The sequence below is a fragment of the Bombus pyrosoma genome, linkage group LG8, assembly GCF_014825855.1.
Source record: "Bombus pyrosoma isolate SC7728 linkage group LG8, ASM1482585v1, whole genome shotgun sequence".
Taxonomy (NCBI): Eukaryota; Metazoa; Arthropoda; class Insecta; order Hymenoptera; family Apidae; genus Bombus; species Bombus pyrosoma.
The window spans coordinates 36,669-53,486 of record NC_057777.1 but is presented as its reverse complement, the minus strand read 5'-3'; the positions used below and the strand labels follow the sequence as shown (position 1 = coordinate 53,486).

Below are 16,818 nucleotides of genomic sequence, written 5' to 3'. Positions count from 1 at the left end.
CTTCTACCTCTTTCCAGGAAATGGCTAGAATTGGAATAGGTTAACGGGACCAAACTAAGCAAACGGAAAAAGGCAAACGAATTTTTATGTCCTTTAGGGTTATCATGTAAATTGATTTTGTCCGCTTTATTACGACCATCCGAACGATCTATATCTTCTTATAATAATATTATTATATTGCTATCAGCTCACGTTCTTAATATAATGCTAAATTGTATCGTATCTCTCTTCATATTGCCGTGCTACGTACGGTATGATATCACGTTGATAACTATTATTATCATGTCAATTATCTCGTATTTTATATTATTACATAAAGCACGTAAAGTACATAATTATTTTGTAGAAAATTTAATTCGACGTAGACTAATCAGATTACAGGCGTAGATCATAGATAGCATGATCATAGCACGATCATAGCACGATCATAGCACGATCATAGCATAGCGAGTGTGGTGAAGATTCAAGGTCTAGATCACTTGACAGCATAGCAGATATCACGTGAGAAATGCGCGTTCGAAAATGGAGATGCGAAGCTTCAATGGGCGTAATTAATGGCACACGAAATGCCGTAGTTCCGGCGGAAACGTGAATAGACACACAGGCGACGTGGATATCGGAGGGACTGGCACGATTTCCTGCGTAATATGCATTTATCCTGCGTTATCGACGACCGAGGAACGATGGCAATTTTCTATCATCTTTTCCCTGGCGACGATTGACGATTTTTTCATCAAAGTATCATCGAAAATTTGGTGTAATGGGAGTGGCAAACCTGGCATTATGAAGTTCGCTCGGAGAATACGGTTCTAGGTCGGGGCGAAGGATTTTGCAAGCCGGATTCTGCCTTTTCCCTAGTACGGCAGGTGGTCTCAGGCAATGCCGTTTCGGATGAACTACGTCAGACCCGCCGGATGACGAGAAGCCGGATTGTTTGCGGATAGAATGTTTGTGTGGTTAGACTTATGGTAAACGGTGCGAGCGATAAGTTGCGAAACTCGGCGAGTTCATTTGGGACAGAAGCAGAAGTTAGATCGCTTGGGGCATAGATCGCAGTGGAGAAATTTCAGCTGCTACTGCATTCTAATCATTACTCGTTGTCGCTTCCTCTCGTCCTTATTCTATCGTATATTTTCCATGAAAATGTTTGCCAAATTCTTCTTCGACAACTTGAACGCTATGAAAAGCGATTCTATCGTAGTAACTGACTACAGGACTACTGGTATCGGGTGAAGTTGAAAAGAGTAAGTTGATTTTTAAAAAAGGTAAGCCCATCGTAATCAACGTTCGTTAATTATCCATTAATTCGTTATTAAAATATTTCTGTCGTCTCTCAATTTCTTCAACAACATATGGATACAACACCGGACGTTGTCAAGCTAATAACGATAATACGAAAAGTACTCTGTTACCCGAAATTTCCATCTCGGAAAACTGTCAAACTAATCGTTATCGCGTTATTGCCTTTCCCACACACATACACATATACACACATACACGCATGAAATATCAAATATTCATGGAAGAGACCGAAGAGAACGCCGTTTCCTCAGCGTAATTCCACTTCAGACGAGTATATGCAATGTTGGAGGCCAGGTCGTTGGCTGTTTGCGTTTTGCTTCGAATACCCGGAGAGAAAGACGTTTTTCGGCCAAGCTAAATATATGCGTACAACTTGTCTCGCCCGGTGTTCCAACCACCGTTGTTTGCTTTAACGTTAAAACCGTAAAAGCGTCGTACCCTGTCGCTCTGAACAGTAGGAACGTTTATGCGAAAAGTTTGCACGCGCGTATCCGCCTATCGTACATCCGGTCATCTTTTTCCTCTTTTCTTCGCGTGCAATTATCTTCCAACATAGGTTCGCAGACGTTCATATTGCCCAAAGCACGGAATTCACGTTCCTAGAACTTTGCTTGTAGAAATTAAGACAAGTGTTTCCCTTCGTCGCGAATGAATAGTTCTAATAACGTCGCGCACGAGTATCGAGCAAAGCATCTGACAAATCGAATGCATGTCGTATATTAGTTGATCAACGAGTACAAAAATTGGCATTGTCCCTGTCTTTTCTTCCCATTAATTACAAACTGTTACTGAATATTGAAAGACGATGGTATCTAGAGTTCTGTTCAAAACGCTTCTATTGCTGTTAAGAATATTAAAATTGTGTTATTTTTTTAAATATTAATATACAACATTGAGATCGATCCGATTGGAATTGTGATTTGTATATATATCATTAATACGCGCGGCAAATGTGCAGAATATTTCACGTAACTAATATCTCATGGAGCGGCCATAACTTTGAAACGATTAAACATAGAAGAATCTCTTTTCTCTTCATCTATATCTATATCTATATATCTATATATCTGTATATATGTATTTCCACATACGCAACTACTATATTCAATACAAAATTCGTACTACTTTTGAACGCTAAACGTAAAATATCTATTTACGTTAATTTTTAGATTAATTTTTTAGACTAAAGAATCTGTAGTCTAATAGACTGCTTAGAGAGAGAGAGAGAGAGAGAGAGAGAGAGAGAGAGAGAGAGAGAGAGAGAGAGAGACTTGGACTGCTCCATTTAAAACAGAAAGGTGATTTACGGTTTATCGTATCTATTTTTACTTTGTGTCGTTTCAAGGGGATAATCCGTTCCAATTAATTAAGATATTCGTTATGCCAAGTGGATAGTCGTAGAAAGAGCGCAAACGAATTTAAAAGATCGTTTAAGAGATCATTTTGCATAAAAGAACATCGTATAAACAGAGAGATTCTATTCCTATTCGGTGTTCATGTACTTATTAATTAATTAATTATACAGTAATTATTGAAACGAAATATCTATTATACGAGTTGGATATTTGAAATTAAAGTAGAAAGAAATGATAAATGTCGTATATTTTCCGCCATATTAATTTCTGTAAAATCCCGTTTTATTAATCTCGTAAGTTTATTACGTGATAGTAACATTTGTTAAGTGTTATTACGTCTGTCGGAAAATTCTTGTCATTTCTCATGTTCATAGACTTTATACGTACGCGTGTATACGTTACCATGTGTTTCCTTCGTTAACTTGAGATTTAATAACCGCTATTATATACGACCATGTTTCATCGTCCCGGCAATTTAAACTGTTACGACTATGCGAGCATTAAGAATAGAATCTATGTTCGCATGACGCTTTTTACTCGGAATTACCTTGCAAACGATCTCTTAACATTACGTTTTCCATTCGTTCAGAGACGACCGCTACGCACGACCGGCCAAAAGTTCGGAATCGTATATTTCGTGGAATCTAAGAGTCCTAACCCTTGATCCGTGTGATCAAATAACCGAGAATCTAAAGAGAATGGTTCAGAAAATAGAGATTTATCGTCTTTCTGGTATCAGACAGGAAATATTTCCTGTAATCGATAAATATTAATAATTGCTTTAGATTTTAAACTTGTTGTTGATGTTTGTTCCGCAACAATTGATTCGCGGCTTCTTTCGGGTTTCGACGATGTTTTTAACAGTATTTAACAGTACAATATCAGATTTGCCCTGAAAAAGCGAACTGGAATGTTTGCAACGTACTATTACAGACACGATTGTAACTCGAAAAACCATAAATACACGTGTATCATTAATAATTGTGTTACACGTAATGCTATTTAAAACGCGTGTGAAATTTTTAGTGCGACATTCGACAGGTTATCCCAGTTACTTTCACGTTACGCTCTCAAAGAGTTAAAAGTGCCAGCTCATAATTCTGCCATCTCGGAAAAGAAAAACATCTTTGTTCGATGATACAATGGCAAGCGAAACTGATTTTCGACACTCCGTGGATATAAAAAATAGTTATAATCGATATCGATAACATTGATTTTGATTTCAAGAGAATGATACCAAATTTTTTATTTTGTCTCGTATAGAATAAGTAAAGCTTGAACAAAACCTCCAAGTCTATACCCGTGGTTCTTTGATCCGTCATTGAGACTAATAAAAATCTCTTATTTAGCTTACTCAAAGAGATACCGCAGAGTCCTAAAACAACATCCGAAAGACCAGAGAACAGAGAGAACAGAGAGAACAGAGAGAACAGAGAGAACAGAGGGAACAGAGAGACCAGAGAGGCATCAGCTGGAACAAACTCTATCCACGAACTTGCCCGATCAGATCAGCGAACCTAAAATCTCCGTAAGCATTTGTGAAAGCTCACGGATAGCCTGACTTTGGCTTTTCACTCGAGAGCACGATGCACGTCGATACTCGGGTCCGTCGATACCTCTTCCGCCAGCTGTCTTCCACATTGGAAAGCTCGAAGGCCGTGCTCGTGTTCAAACACTTGAAACAGACTGTACCTGAACGGTTTCAAGGCGTGTAGCATGCTCATAGGCAGCGAGCGCTGGAATGGAAGTCGGTGAGCCAGCGGACGAGGACGTGGACCGATCGATAGGCAGGCTCAGTACGACTTGCGGCATCGGCCGCCTTTCAGAATCGCTCAACTCGAGCGTTCGCGACACGTTCGAAGCGACCACTGCTTCCGCAGACACTTACCAGCCATCAAACGTCATCTGGACGGCGATCAAGGGCGTAGCGATTGTCAGCATTATCGTCACCGCTCTGGTAGGGAACGCGCTGGTGATCGCCAGCGTTAGAAGGCATCGGAAGCTCCGAGTGCCAACCAATCGATACGTGGTCAGCCTAGCAGCGGCCGACTTCCTCGTCGCGGTCTGCGCCATGTCTTTCAACGCATCTGTCGAGCTGACTGGTCGATGGATGTTCGGAAGGATCATGTGCGATGTGTGGAGCTCGTTGGACGTTTATTTCTCCACTGCCTCTATCCTTCATCTATGTTGCATCAGCGTGGATAGATATTATGCTATAGTCAGGCCGCTCGAGTATCCTGCCATCATGAGGAGGCTCACAGTGACTTGTATGCTGGGCAGTGCCTGGCTGCTGCCTGCTTTGATCAGTTTCATCCCTATATTTATGGGATGGTACACTACCGAAGAACATTTGGAAGAGTTGAGGAAGAATCCTCAGGTAGAGATATTGGATAGTTTTTTTCCGCATCTTTATTTCGGCTTTTGAAAAATGTAATCCTTTTATCCGGTAGCGAAGGTTGGATAAAGACAAATTTTCCGTAATTATCTAGAAAGCTGTCGCCATCTTGAACTCTGATAACTTTTTTGATACGCGCTGTATTACACGGGGGCATAATTGTGAACAACTTTCTCCCAATCTTTATGCAATCGCTGCTATTAAATACCGCTAACGCACAATTTCCGTACATAGTATTACTATAATGCTGTACATGGTATCCTCGCGTAACAGATCGGTACGATACTGCGAGCCGATAGCCTAATAATTTTCATCCTGCGTTCATGTTAAACAGCGCGTATGTTCGAAGTACTACGTTTAGGTATTATCGAAGTTTTGAAATCGTACGCTTTAAAATTCGTTCCTCGTTTGTTTCGAAATATGACAGTTTCGGTCAGCAAGATCCAATCGTACTAAAATAACTAATTATACGACAATGAACAACGGTAGAATACGGTATCGGTACTCATCGGTACTCGAACATACTACCGACTTTTCATCATCACCTAGACTAGTAACTCTGTAACAACTGTACTAGACATCAGAGATTGGTTGTTAGCTTTCTTTTCCTTTCCTTTCCTTTCCTTTCCTGTATTTTTTCGAGAAGTGGAAACGCATTTATACCCACCAATAATGTGCGCGTAACATGTGTCACTAAACGCATTATTTCTTTGCTTTATCGTTACTTTGGAAGAAAAGAGGATGGCTTAGGACAGCCTGGAACAGTTTACACAGCCCTAAATGCATTCCTGATTGCTTATTTCTGATAGACCTGACACAATCATAAGTGACGGACAGATAGCAGTACTGTGTATCTACGAGAAGAATGTAAGACAAGGCAAAGGAGTGTGGGCCTGATTGGTTATTTCTGAGAAACCCAATAAAATCACGCGGATAAGCAGGCACATTGGCCGAAAGTGTTACATATACGCATAATATACGCATAAGATATATAGTAACGATGGTTGACGGTGAGCGAAGACGCCATCCCGCTAATTATCCTTCCAGCTCAGCTCCGCACGATAGAAGCGATTGTCTGTCTTGAAGCGACTTTCATTCTTATCTTCCCATCGTATAAAAATAAACGCTGTAGAACGACCACATTATTATGAGAATTTGAAGGAGCTGAACCAGGATTCCTCAAATATTGGATGATTTTTTTGGCAATGTGTATTGTTTCCCTACTACAATCAATCAGAGTTGGGGAACTCGATTGCCACTCTAAAAGAGTGGAATTCTATTACCTGGTGGTGAAGGTTGGAAAAAAAAAAAAAGATTTTACTTCTCAGAAATGGGATTGTTTCTTACGAATCTGTATGTACCTGTAGGATTGGTTAGACAGGGGAGGAAATTAATTATAATACCGATGATTAATGACGATGAAACGCCAAGAAAGAGTCGAGAAAGAGTCGTCAAAGTTTGTTAATTTTTACGGTGGATTCTTTTTTACGTGATTTTTACCGCCTTGTTAGTTCGATGCTATATGATCGTGGTTCTCTGGCTCATCTTAGCTTCCGCTGTTTCTGCTTCAAGTAAGTTGCACCACTTACGTTCCGAAATATTTTCAAGATGGAAATCGGTCTTGTCGCTCTTGTTAATATAATATTTCTCTGTTCATTTGTATTTTACGATTTCCTTCCTCGATTTATTCTTTCCGTTCCCAATGTTTAATTTTAACTTTTAACGTTCGTCAACGTTCGTGGTAAGTTGTCTTACCAGATTTCTATATTCCTGTCTTTGCCCGTCATAATATCTCACCTCCAACTTGTACGTTAAATATCTTCTCGCGTCTATAAATTCTCCTGTTCTCCCCATTTTTATCCCTCTTAACTTTACTCAGAACCTCTCAGCTCTCCGTTCTTAAATCAATTCCGTCCAACGTCTATTTTCGATTTCATCGTTCTCGGTACTGTCAACTTCCTCTTCCTTTACTTTCAATTTCATTACTTCAATAATGAATTTTCCTACTTCTAACCGCGCCTCTGTCTTATCTTTAATTACTTCCTTACCATTAATTCCTCTCTTTCCATTTCCAATTTCCTCTTTCTCATTTTCAATCTTCTTATTCCCCCTTAATCTTATTTATACTGTGATTTCTCCCAATGTTACAAGTATTTCTTTATTCTGAACGCCGACTTGCTACCTTCTGTCAATTTTCGTTTTATCGTTTCTCGTGTATTAATTTTCGTTTCCCTCTCGCGACATTCCATGAAAGGTAGAGAGAAAAGGAAAACGAAAAGAGCACAGAATACGGAATTCTATTTAAACGTTCAATTAGTATAGTATCTATATCAAAGATTCAATTCTTCAAACGAATATCTCAGTAGTAACTATACAAAATATTCTGCATCTTTTAAAGTAGATTTCATATCGTTATATTTCGTTAACAGAGAATAGTTATCACAGCTATTTTTCTACAACCATTCCAGTTTTCTACAGTACATTGTATTAAAATTCCTCTTTTAACACATTTCGCGCCGGTCACATAACAATAGTTCCTTTTCATGTTATCGTTCAACCGCTGCGCTGCTCGCATAAAAGTATATGTACAATCTCATTTTTCGTATTTAATACTTGGAAAGTTACAGCAATTCTTTTACCGGCTACAATTTTTAATTGGAGTAGAAGCATTTTATAGAGAACGACGCGAAATCTTTTACTAACACGTATTTGCGTTTACTAGCACGAAATGATTAAAGATGATTAAAAAGAAGTCGTACGTTATTTACTTTTTCAGCGCGCATTTAAAAGAAAACTTCAAAAAAAAAAAAAAAGAAAAATTAAAAGATCCCTTTACCGATGCTCGAAACGAAACGAAGTCTTCTAGTAGGTGGAAATATTATAAACTAAACTAATTATCCGAAAAAATGTTATAGTTGAATCGAAATGTCGGCCATAAACCGCCATCAGGTCTCCAACTATGAAATCATCCTGTTTTTACCTTTCAATCATCTTCCTATCCTTGCAATAAAATGAGCTATAGAGGAATTCGCGCGCCCCGGCTTCTATTCGCTGGATCATCATTTTTCACAATCAATAAAATATCCAAATACGTCGGTGAATAAACATCGATATTTTCCACTATTTTCACGTTCAACGAAATATATCTGCTCCTATTTATTTATTTTTCTTATAATTTTATTTTATTATTAGGTGTAAAGATGACAATAGCATTGGATCATGGTCCTTTCATAATTGCAGTAGTAAAAAAAAAAAAATAAAACATAAAAAAAATAGCATGGTTTATACATCATTTTCCAATAATCGAAGCTGCGGTTAATAAGTTTCTGATTAATCGAGGTTTTACCGCAAAATACCGTCGAGGAAAGCAGCATGAATGGCAGGACGAAATATATTGCTCCGATAATACAGCAGGTACAATGAACCGTTCGCACAATGGACGTTCCGTTAATCGAAATTCTCCCAGTGGTTTCGACTTTCATATTTCTCTGTCCTTCGAACGGTAGCTCTTCCATAGTCTATGTCCTTACAGCGGTTTCTACAGACTTTATCGATTGAAATATCGTTGCATCGTTTGGTTTCAGTTTCTTTTCGCACTATTCTTCGTACTGTTTTTCGTACTGTTCTTCGTACTGTTTTTCGTACTGTTTTTCGTACCGTTTTTCGTACTGTTTTTCGTACTGTTTTTCGTACTGTTTTTCGTACTGTTTTTGATGAAATATCGTTGCTACTAAAATTGAAAGAAATTCTTGAAAGAATTAATAATACTAATTAACGCATCGGAAGTTCGCTGATCGTTCAAAATAGAGCTAACTTCTTAGCTAACCGTCACTAAAATTTGTTTAAATACTTTTCCAAGCCATTTCTGCTCTTTCGAAGCCAGAACACAGAAAGATATATACGGACCAGCTTGAAACTTCGGAACGTTTTAATGAAATTACGTGACCGATTCGTCTCGCTATTAAAAAGAAAAATGTTTTAAGATTAAAGAAAAAAAGTAGAGAAAAGAATTCGATCAGACTCTGCTTCTTTCAAAGAGATGCCAAACTTTCTCGAATACGTTCCAAATAGAAAGAAACTTGTTAGAAAATCCACTACGAGTTACTCAAATAAATTTATTTTAAAAATATCTTTCATTTACGATTATGCATTTTCATAATTACTTATTACAAATTAAATTATATAGAATAGGACTGAAGGGTGTTTTAGTTTAGCCACAATCAATATTAACCGCGAATATATCTAAACAAAATATATTTTCATCCAATTAGTCAAAGATTCGACTTCACCACCAGAAATGAAATAAAAGATTGCATTAAAAAATCTGTCACTTTCAAAGTTCTCATACAAACTCCAAGCAAAATAGTCCATTTATTTCTTTAAAAAACACGCAGATATAAAAATATTACTACAATCGGACCTATCCTTGAGCTCCTATGTGACAGACTCGATCCTGCGATCCTGCGATCCTGCGATCCTGCGATCCTGCGATCCTGCGACCCGGCGATCCTGCGACCTGGCGATCCGGCGATCCGGCGATCTGGCGATCCGGCGATCCGGCGACCCGCGACGAAAATAACAACAACCTATAACAATAACGTCCAACCTTCGATTAAGTACTTCGTAAAATACAACGCAAATTCTTAAAAAGAAAAAGAAAGAAAGAAAGAAAAACTTAATACAAAGTAAACCACGAATTTCTCGCAATTCCCTTTATTAAAAGAAAGATTGACACTTTGTGCGTGTGTCGATGAATCAGGTGTGCAAGTTCGAGGTGAATCGACCGTACGCGGTGATTAGTTCCTCGGTTTCCTTCTGGATCCCCGGTCTCGTGATGATCGTGATGTACTGCAAGATCTACAAGGAGGCTGTTCGTCAAAGGGAGGCGCTCAGCCGTGCCTCGAGCAATACCGTCCTAAACAGCGTTCACTTGCATCGGGCGTCCACCTCGAGACATCATTCCAGGGCGTCCCATCAATTGTTGCTGCATCCGAGCGACGCCAGTGACTTTGCCAGACCTGTGTGTTACAGAACCGCCGCGGAGTTGAACGTGGAGAACGGTGAGTGAACACGCGGCTAGTGAAACATCAAAGTTTCCCCTCTGCATATAAGTACTACGTCTTTGAATACGGACGGTATGTTTGACAGGTTTAAGGACAGCCTCGGTTTAAGGACTGCACCGAGCTTACGGTACGGACGAAACATGTTGTTAGTGTTGCGATCAGCACGAGTGCTGAAAATTTGCTAATTTAGAATATAAGTACGACAGGGCACTTGCATTATCCGAACTAATTGCTCAGAGAAAAGTCGGATTACTGAATTTTAATAGAGAAATTTAATAATAGAACGAGCAAAATTGCGACTGCGTTTCATACGAAAAGCGATACAGATCACCTACGTCTCTACGTTACAATACACTATTAATAAGTAAGTATTAGGACACTTTTGTGCATCATACCGTCTGTACATACCACATACGATCGTTTCCATTGCTAATTGTTGCGAATACTGTCGATTCGTTATTACTCGTCGCTGTTTTCGCTGCTGTTAAATCTCCTTTTGATTCGTCCAATAATTCATATCACTCGCACGTTGAATTGAAAACGATAACCTGATCGAGGAATACACAGAGGGTATGATATAGTTAACCATGTATATTTAAAATATTCGTTTTCTTTTACCGTTCGATGTTGTTCGATTGTTGTTAATAATCGAACGTCCGAATAGGTTCCGAATATACCGTATCAGTTTCAATTTTAAGCCTTGGCATCCGCTGTACGACGGCGATGGACTAACGGACTGACTAATGTAATGGATCACCGAGCAATGAATTGAAACATTCGTCACTGAATATATATATATATATATATATATATATAATATACAGGGTGAAATAACTTTAATATAAATAACACATGATTCTTGGAATGACACATGATAAATTGATATAAATAATAAATAAATGTACATTTCTTCTAGCATATTGCGATGCATTCTAGACATTCTAGATAGATTCCTTCGTAAATAAATAATGAATAATTATTAAACATACCGAGTTTGTTCTAAACTAAACTAAACTGAATTGATATTATAAAAAAAACGAAATTAGTATAAATAAGGAATAAATTTGTCGAATTTGTTCTTGTGCTATTCAACAATTATTTCCAAAAACTTAAAATACGTAAATAAATGTAAATAAATAATGAATATACAAACATTTATTTCGTCTTGATATACCATCACAGGAAGATAAAATCGGTATAGGTAATAAATAAACTTAAATTTCATCGTTCGATTTTAATCGCTAATTCCAATCTTTCCTACAGAAATGAAAGTAAAAAGAAATACTAAACATGTACGAGTTCGTTCCTTATTATAGAAACACGATATTACTACAAATAATTCATGGATTGAAGTTTTTACACAGGAATAAATATAATATACAAATAATAAGAGTTTCTCTCGCATTGTTTCGTACGTTTTTGAAAACTCGATCATTCTTCCCAGAACCTTGCTAATAAAAGCAGCTTATTCTAGCTTTAGCTGCCAAAACAGTGTCACGTCACACTACCAGCGTCAACAATAGCCGATCGTCTATTTCCACCGCCGGTGTCTTTCCTTATTTTTATACAATAAGCTCTCTTTCTTTTCCTACCTCTGGCGAAACCCAATATTCTTGTCGCCTTGCACGCAGGATCCTGAATTCGCGTTATTTATCGAGGATCGTGAATAACGCCAACGTTCTTCACCCCCTATCTTGTCACCATTGCTGATCGTACGAAACAAAATCGTAAATCTATAGTTTCGACGTTCAACATGTCGTACATTATAACGCGAGGTTGCCATTCTGTCCGTTTCTCAATTGTTTGTTAGCGTAGGTAGAAGGTAGATACGATAGAAATCAAAGAATTTGCATGCTCGGGAGAGAGAGAGAGAGAGAGAGAGAGAGAGAGAGAGAGAGAGAGAGAGAGAGAGAGTGAGTATGTCAGCAGACACGCGTGGTTTCTCGAGCCTCAGCGCGTTTTACTTTTCAGGGATATCGTCTACACCTACAGGGCTACAAACACCTCGAGGGAATAGGATTTAAGAATAGATTTTTTTTCACTTAGTAATTACCCGTTCTAACGAATACTCAATTTTGGACATTTTACATCCTTCTGCATATTATATACCACGTTCTGTGCATTTGTATATCTTTAAATTTCCCATAAATAATACATACATGTCTACGTAAACGTCTACCGATAACCCATGAAATTACAGTGACCGTTGCCCTTTGGCAACCCTCTGGTAATCACTGTAACAACAAAAATCTTTTTGCTGACGATTGAATTCGAGCGTTTCCTTTCGTTTCCTTTCCTTTCTCTTCCTTTCGAATCTGCAATTTCATTCTTGACGGGACGTTCTTCGGAACGAAGATGGCACACACGTGGACGGGCAAACGTTCGCTCGCTTTTAACATCGAATGGAAATCGCAGTCAAAGCGAAGGGGAACGAGAATAATCGTGGAACGCGTCGCTGAAAAAGCGTGGGGCCGCAACTTTCGCCGCGATTTACCACTCGTGCCGTAATAATACATTCCAGCGGTACCAATTATGTATTGCTCGATCAGAAATGACGTACGATTGATGTCGAAATTACCCGGGACTGATACCACGTGTAATTTTTCCATCCTTCCATATCCCTTTTTTCCGCTGCTTCGTCGATGGTTATGCCACTTCGTTTGGAATAAAAATCAGAACGATCGGATCTTGTTCCGGGCGTATTGCTACCATTTATACAGGGTGGCCTGCGCATCTGCGATAAGGTATAGCCATGGAACGGTAGAGGACAGAAAATTAAGCAAAACTGAATTAAAAATTGGAAATTAAAACTGATTTCGGATGTATGATCCAGTGCGATTCGCGTTACGTGGGGCAGCCTGTATCGTCATCATATTGTTAATTTAATCGTTAATTTAAAATAAATTCGTATTATTACTTGGAAGCTATTATTCATGTAAAAATTCATCACATACTACATACGGAAAAGTATTAACCTATTTATGTGGAAAATTAGTCTGGAAGATGTTTAATGAATTGTAAAACTGATCAAACGTCGATGTCAGCTTTCTTCCGAAACTGTAATCGTTACTACAATCACTCTGCGATACATACTGAGATTAAAATATTTTCTAAACTAACGATTTCGAAACCGTTCGCTTTTCACGCGAACCAATTTTGGCTACACAGTTGCTACATCAATGGTTTATCAATAATATGCATGCTCTGTTCATAATTACACGTATATCAGAATATGAGACTTTTCATTCATTTCTTACATATTTTAAGCTGCTTGACACGTTTTATTACTTTATATCAAAATACTAGAATTTTGATTTATTTTCTCCCTTTTGTTTCTTTTTTTATCGTAAGCCATTTCCAAATTTCCCGATATATATTTCTCAAAATATGAGAAATTTCATTTCAAGATCCGCTGTCCGCTTTTACTTATCGCTAGTATTATTAATTATAAGACGATCAAAATAAGAACAAACCCTCGAATCCAGTACATTACCGTTTTAAGTCATTTGCACGGACGTGTGTGTGATCGGCTTAATGCGCCGTGTCGCGACGTTTCGTGGACGTAATTCGACGGGCAGACGGGTAAAAACGTTTTCTCGGTACCGACACCGGCCGCATTCAAGGAGAAACTCGATCCCGATGGGAACCAAGTCGCCTCGCAAGGTGCCAATCATTGTAATGGAAATAAATATCCCCTTCAGCTTGTACGTACAACAGTTGGATAGTTTTTGGACGAGCTGTTGCAGTTTCCACGACAGTATCTGGCAGGCGAGAAATTTTGTCTCGGCCGTCGCGTCCATGTATTTACGTCTAAATTCATTTCGCCTAAATTAACGTCGCTCGTAATAAACGCACCATTTGTTGTCCTTGCCGAAAACGTCGATCCGAGCACGACAAAGGCCGACAAAAAAAAAAAAAGAAAAAAAAACGAACGACAGAAGGCGATTTAGTTGCGGCATGTCAACATATTTTCGCTGATTTATATCAGCGTTTGCGTTTCTAACGACAGGGGAAGAATGGGAATTACGGTATAAGATATTAAAGAATACAATGAAAATGTTTCCTGTCATTTCGATATTATCATTTAATCACTGCTTGTGTGAAACTCACTGCGCTTTTCATCTATTGATATCGAGTCCATTTTCAATTACAACGATTTTCCAAAATATCAAAAATAATTGCAACTACCATATGGTAGTTAATAATTGATAAGCAATTATGTTTTAGTAATGCAGGATAATAAAAAGAATTTTAGCTAATGAAACAAATGTAGACTGCAAACACATGGCGGAATGTTCAAAGAATGATCACGTCACAATACATTCTCAAACAGGAATAAAGGTATTCTTAAAAGAAGAAAAGAAATACTCTTTTCCTCTAAATGAAATAGCCCGTAAACAGGGTAGAAAAAATTGCGGCTAAAGGATCGTTCTTAAAACGTCGGAGTAGCCGCTATCATCTTCCCATTATCCGATAAATGCGGCTGTTTGTCCCTTGCTCGCCGTCCCATGCTAGATTATGTTACAGTTTCAGCCACCATACGCGACAACGGCAACCTGTTCCGCCATCGCTACTGCGATATTTTACGCGGCCGGGGGTCTCATTATCTCGGCAATATTTAAACCGGTGATGTCGTCCCCGCCGCGCGATAAATCGAAAACACCGCACGTTGTATAAATACAGCGACGTCGACTGGTGACAGCGATGCATGAATCTTCTACGAACGATCGTCACGATGGAGAACAGCCAAACGGAAATGTTGCCAAGACTTTGCGATCTCACAGTTACTATTGCCTTTTACACTTTGGATCTCACGGTTTATAAAGCGGTGGAGCTACTTAACGGTACTTCCAATGAAATATACTCGCATGATTGTGTAAAAAATATTTTTCACTGTCATTTTCGACGTCGAACGTACAGTGACGTCGTTTAGCAGAGGACTTATATTACTATTCCAGATAGTATTCAAGAGTTCCTCTCTGTATTGTATAGCGTTGTTCGTCTCGAAGGAGGAATTAAAAAAAACACCAAAACATTAAATTCATACAAAGCTGGGGATTAAATTTACAATATCCTAAACTTTTTAAACGCCGAACAGATAGTTGGGCATTACCGATATCTATTTACGTAAGGCAGGTGGGGCTAATTTTTGCCAACAAATTGCACATACGCGGTTCAACCATAAGTTACCGTGGGTATTTTAACGATACCGGAGGTCGTGTTTGCTTGGTCGTTCGATCGTACGCGTATCGTACACAGCGTATCACAGGACGTTTTATGGACCACGATAAACGTCGTATCACTCAAAACCGAAATTGTTATTTGTTTAGATATTATTGCCTGAGAACATTTATGTCGCGCTTGCACGTAAACTTGTTGTTCTCTAGTATGCTCTTGCTCATTGCAATTTATACCGTGCGTATAATAGACATCAGGGTTATTGACATTACTCGGGTTAAGTACTCTATGTATATCAAATTTAGGCACATTCTTGATCGCAATTGATCGTAATTGCTTGCTGGCATTATACATGCAATTATACTCATGCAATTATACAGCCTTCGCGTTTCTATGATCTCGATGAACCCTACCACCGGATCCACGATCCGTATTTTCAGGATAGTAGCAATCGGTATGTCTAAAGTTCGCTTAAGAATCTATATATTACGTTATACGTATACATGCACTGACTACAAAAAGCATCGGCACATTATTGTATTTACTATACCACTTACATACTAACCAAATTACACTCGAATGTATCAAGTCTCGTGTCATTTAGCAGTAATTTTGCTGTATAATTACACAAATCTGATACTATAAAAATGAAACGTAGGATCTGATTAAAAAACGTTTTACTGAAAAAAATTGCGATTTATCGAATAACCTAACCAACTAGCTGACCTATCGTACAATTTTGTACCTTGTAAATGTAATACCTGTTCTTCGCGTAGGTACTTCAATTCCAATCAAGAATAACGTTCTTTCGAATCTATTAAAACTGTAAAAGTAATTCGATGACTTTTAACGACTGACGATCAATTGGATAGAAAGAGGGATTTAAGAACTCAGGTTGAAGAACTCTCGATACTTTCGCTTGTACATAACGATGATCGATAGAATTCAAGTTACGCAGTTATAGCTATTGGCACGACTCACCAAAGCATCGATAATGACCTAAATACAGCAGAGGCCTGCTGAATAATTGAAATCCGGGCAGATGTAAGTTTTACGCCGCTGCGCAATTCTGTAGGTGATATTTGATGCTGCGTGTTCCGAAACGAGAACTTTCTTTTTCTGTTATATCGATCGATAATGCAAACTTTGTTGCGTAAAACGTAATTGTTAATATAGTATCTCTCTCTCTACCATACAATATTTCTCTTTTTCCTGTTGAAGGTTTGAGGAATCGAATATAGGAGAAACGTACGCGTACATTTTTCTCTCGTATTTAGATGACACTGATTAATTCGCAAGAATAGTTTAACACATTGGCTTTAACGTCATAAGTATTGTAACAGATGAGAGACACGATTTATACATGTTTAACTCGTCTGTTGCGAAATTGGACTCGTGCCATTTTCAAGAACAGTGGAAAAACAAGGGGAAAGAGAACAGCAGCTCGACTGTTTGTGGTTGTCAACTGTTAGATATTAATAATGATTACTTTATAGATATAGTTAGATGCTAATAACGTTATTGG

The 16,818-nt window shown here is 38.3% G+C and overlaps 1 protein-coding gene and 1 long non-coding RNA gene across 10 annotated transcripts in view; one reads left to right on the top strand and one right to left on the bottom strand.

Annotated features, from left to right (window-relative positions):
- LOC122570343 (octopamine receptor beta-3R-like) overlaps nucleotides 1-16,818 on the top strand; it is a 108,253-nt gene that overhangs the window by 75,513 nt on the left and 15,922 nt on the right. For 2 of the 9 annotated variants that reach the window (XM_043732519.1, XM_043732521.1), the window contains exons 2-3: nucleotides 4,007-5,034; nucleotides 9,812-10,112. The exons of 6 other annotated variants lie outside the window; for them this stretch is intronic. In XM_043732519.1, coding sequence (XP_043588454.1) covers nucleotides 4,399-5,034; nucleotides 9,812-10,112 — 937 coding nt within the window. In that variant the 5' untranslated portion in view covers nucleotides 4,007-4,398. Of the gene's footprint in view, nucleotides 1-3,989; nucleotides 5,035-9,811; nucleotides 10,113-16,818 lie in introns of those variants that run through there. One more of the 9 variants, XM_043732520.1, reaches the window with a different exon arrangement.
- On the bottom strand, nucleotides 9,290-12,216 carry LOC122570344. The gene is made up of 2 exons (XR_006317795.1): nucleotides 10,524-12,216; nucleotides 9,290-9,638 (listed from the first exon to the last, which is right to left on the bottom strand). It is a non-coding gene; the product is annotated as an uncharacterized LOC122570344 (long non-coding RNA).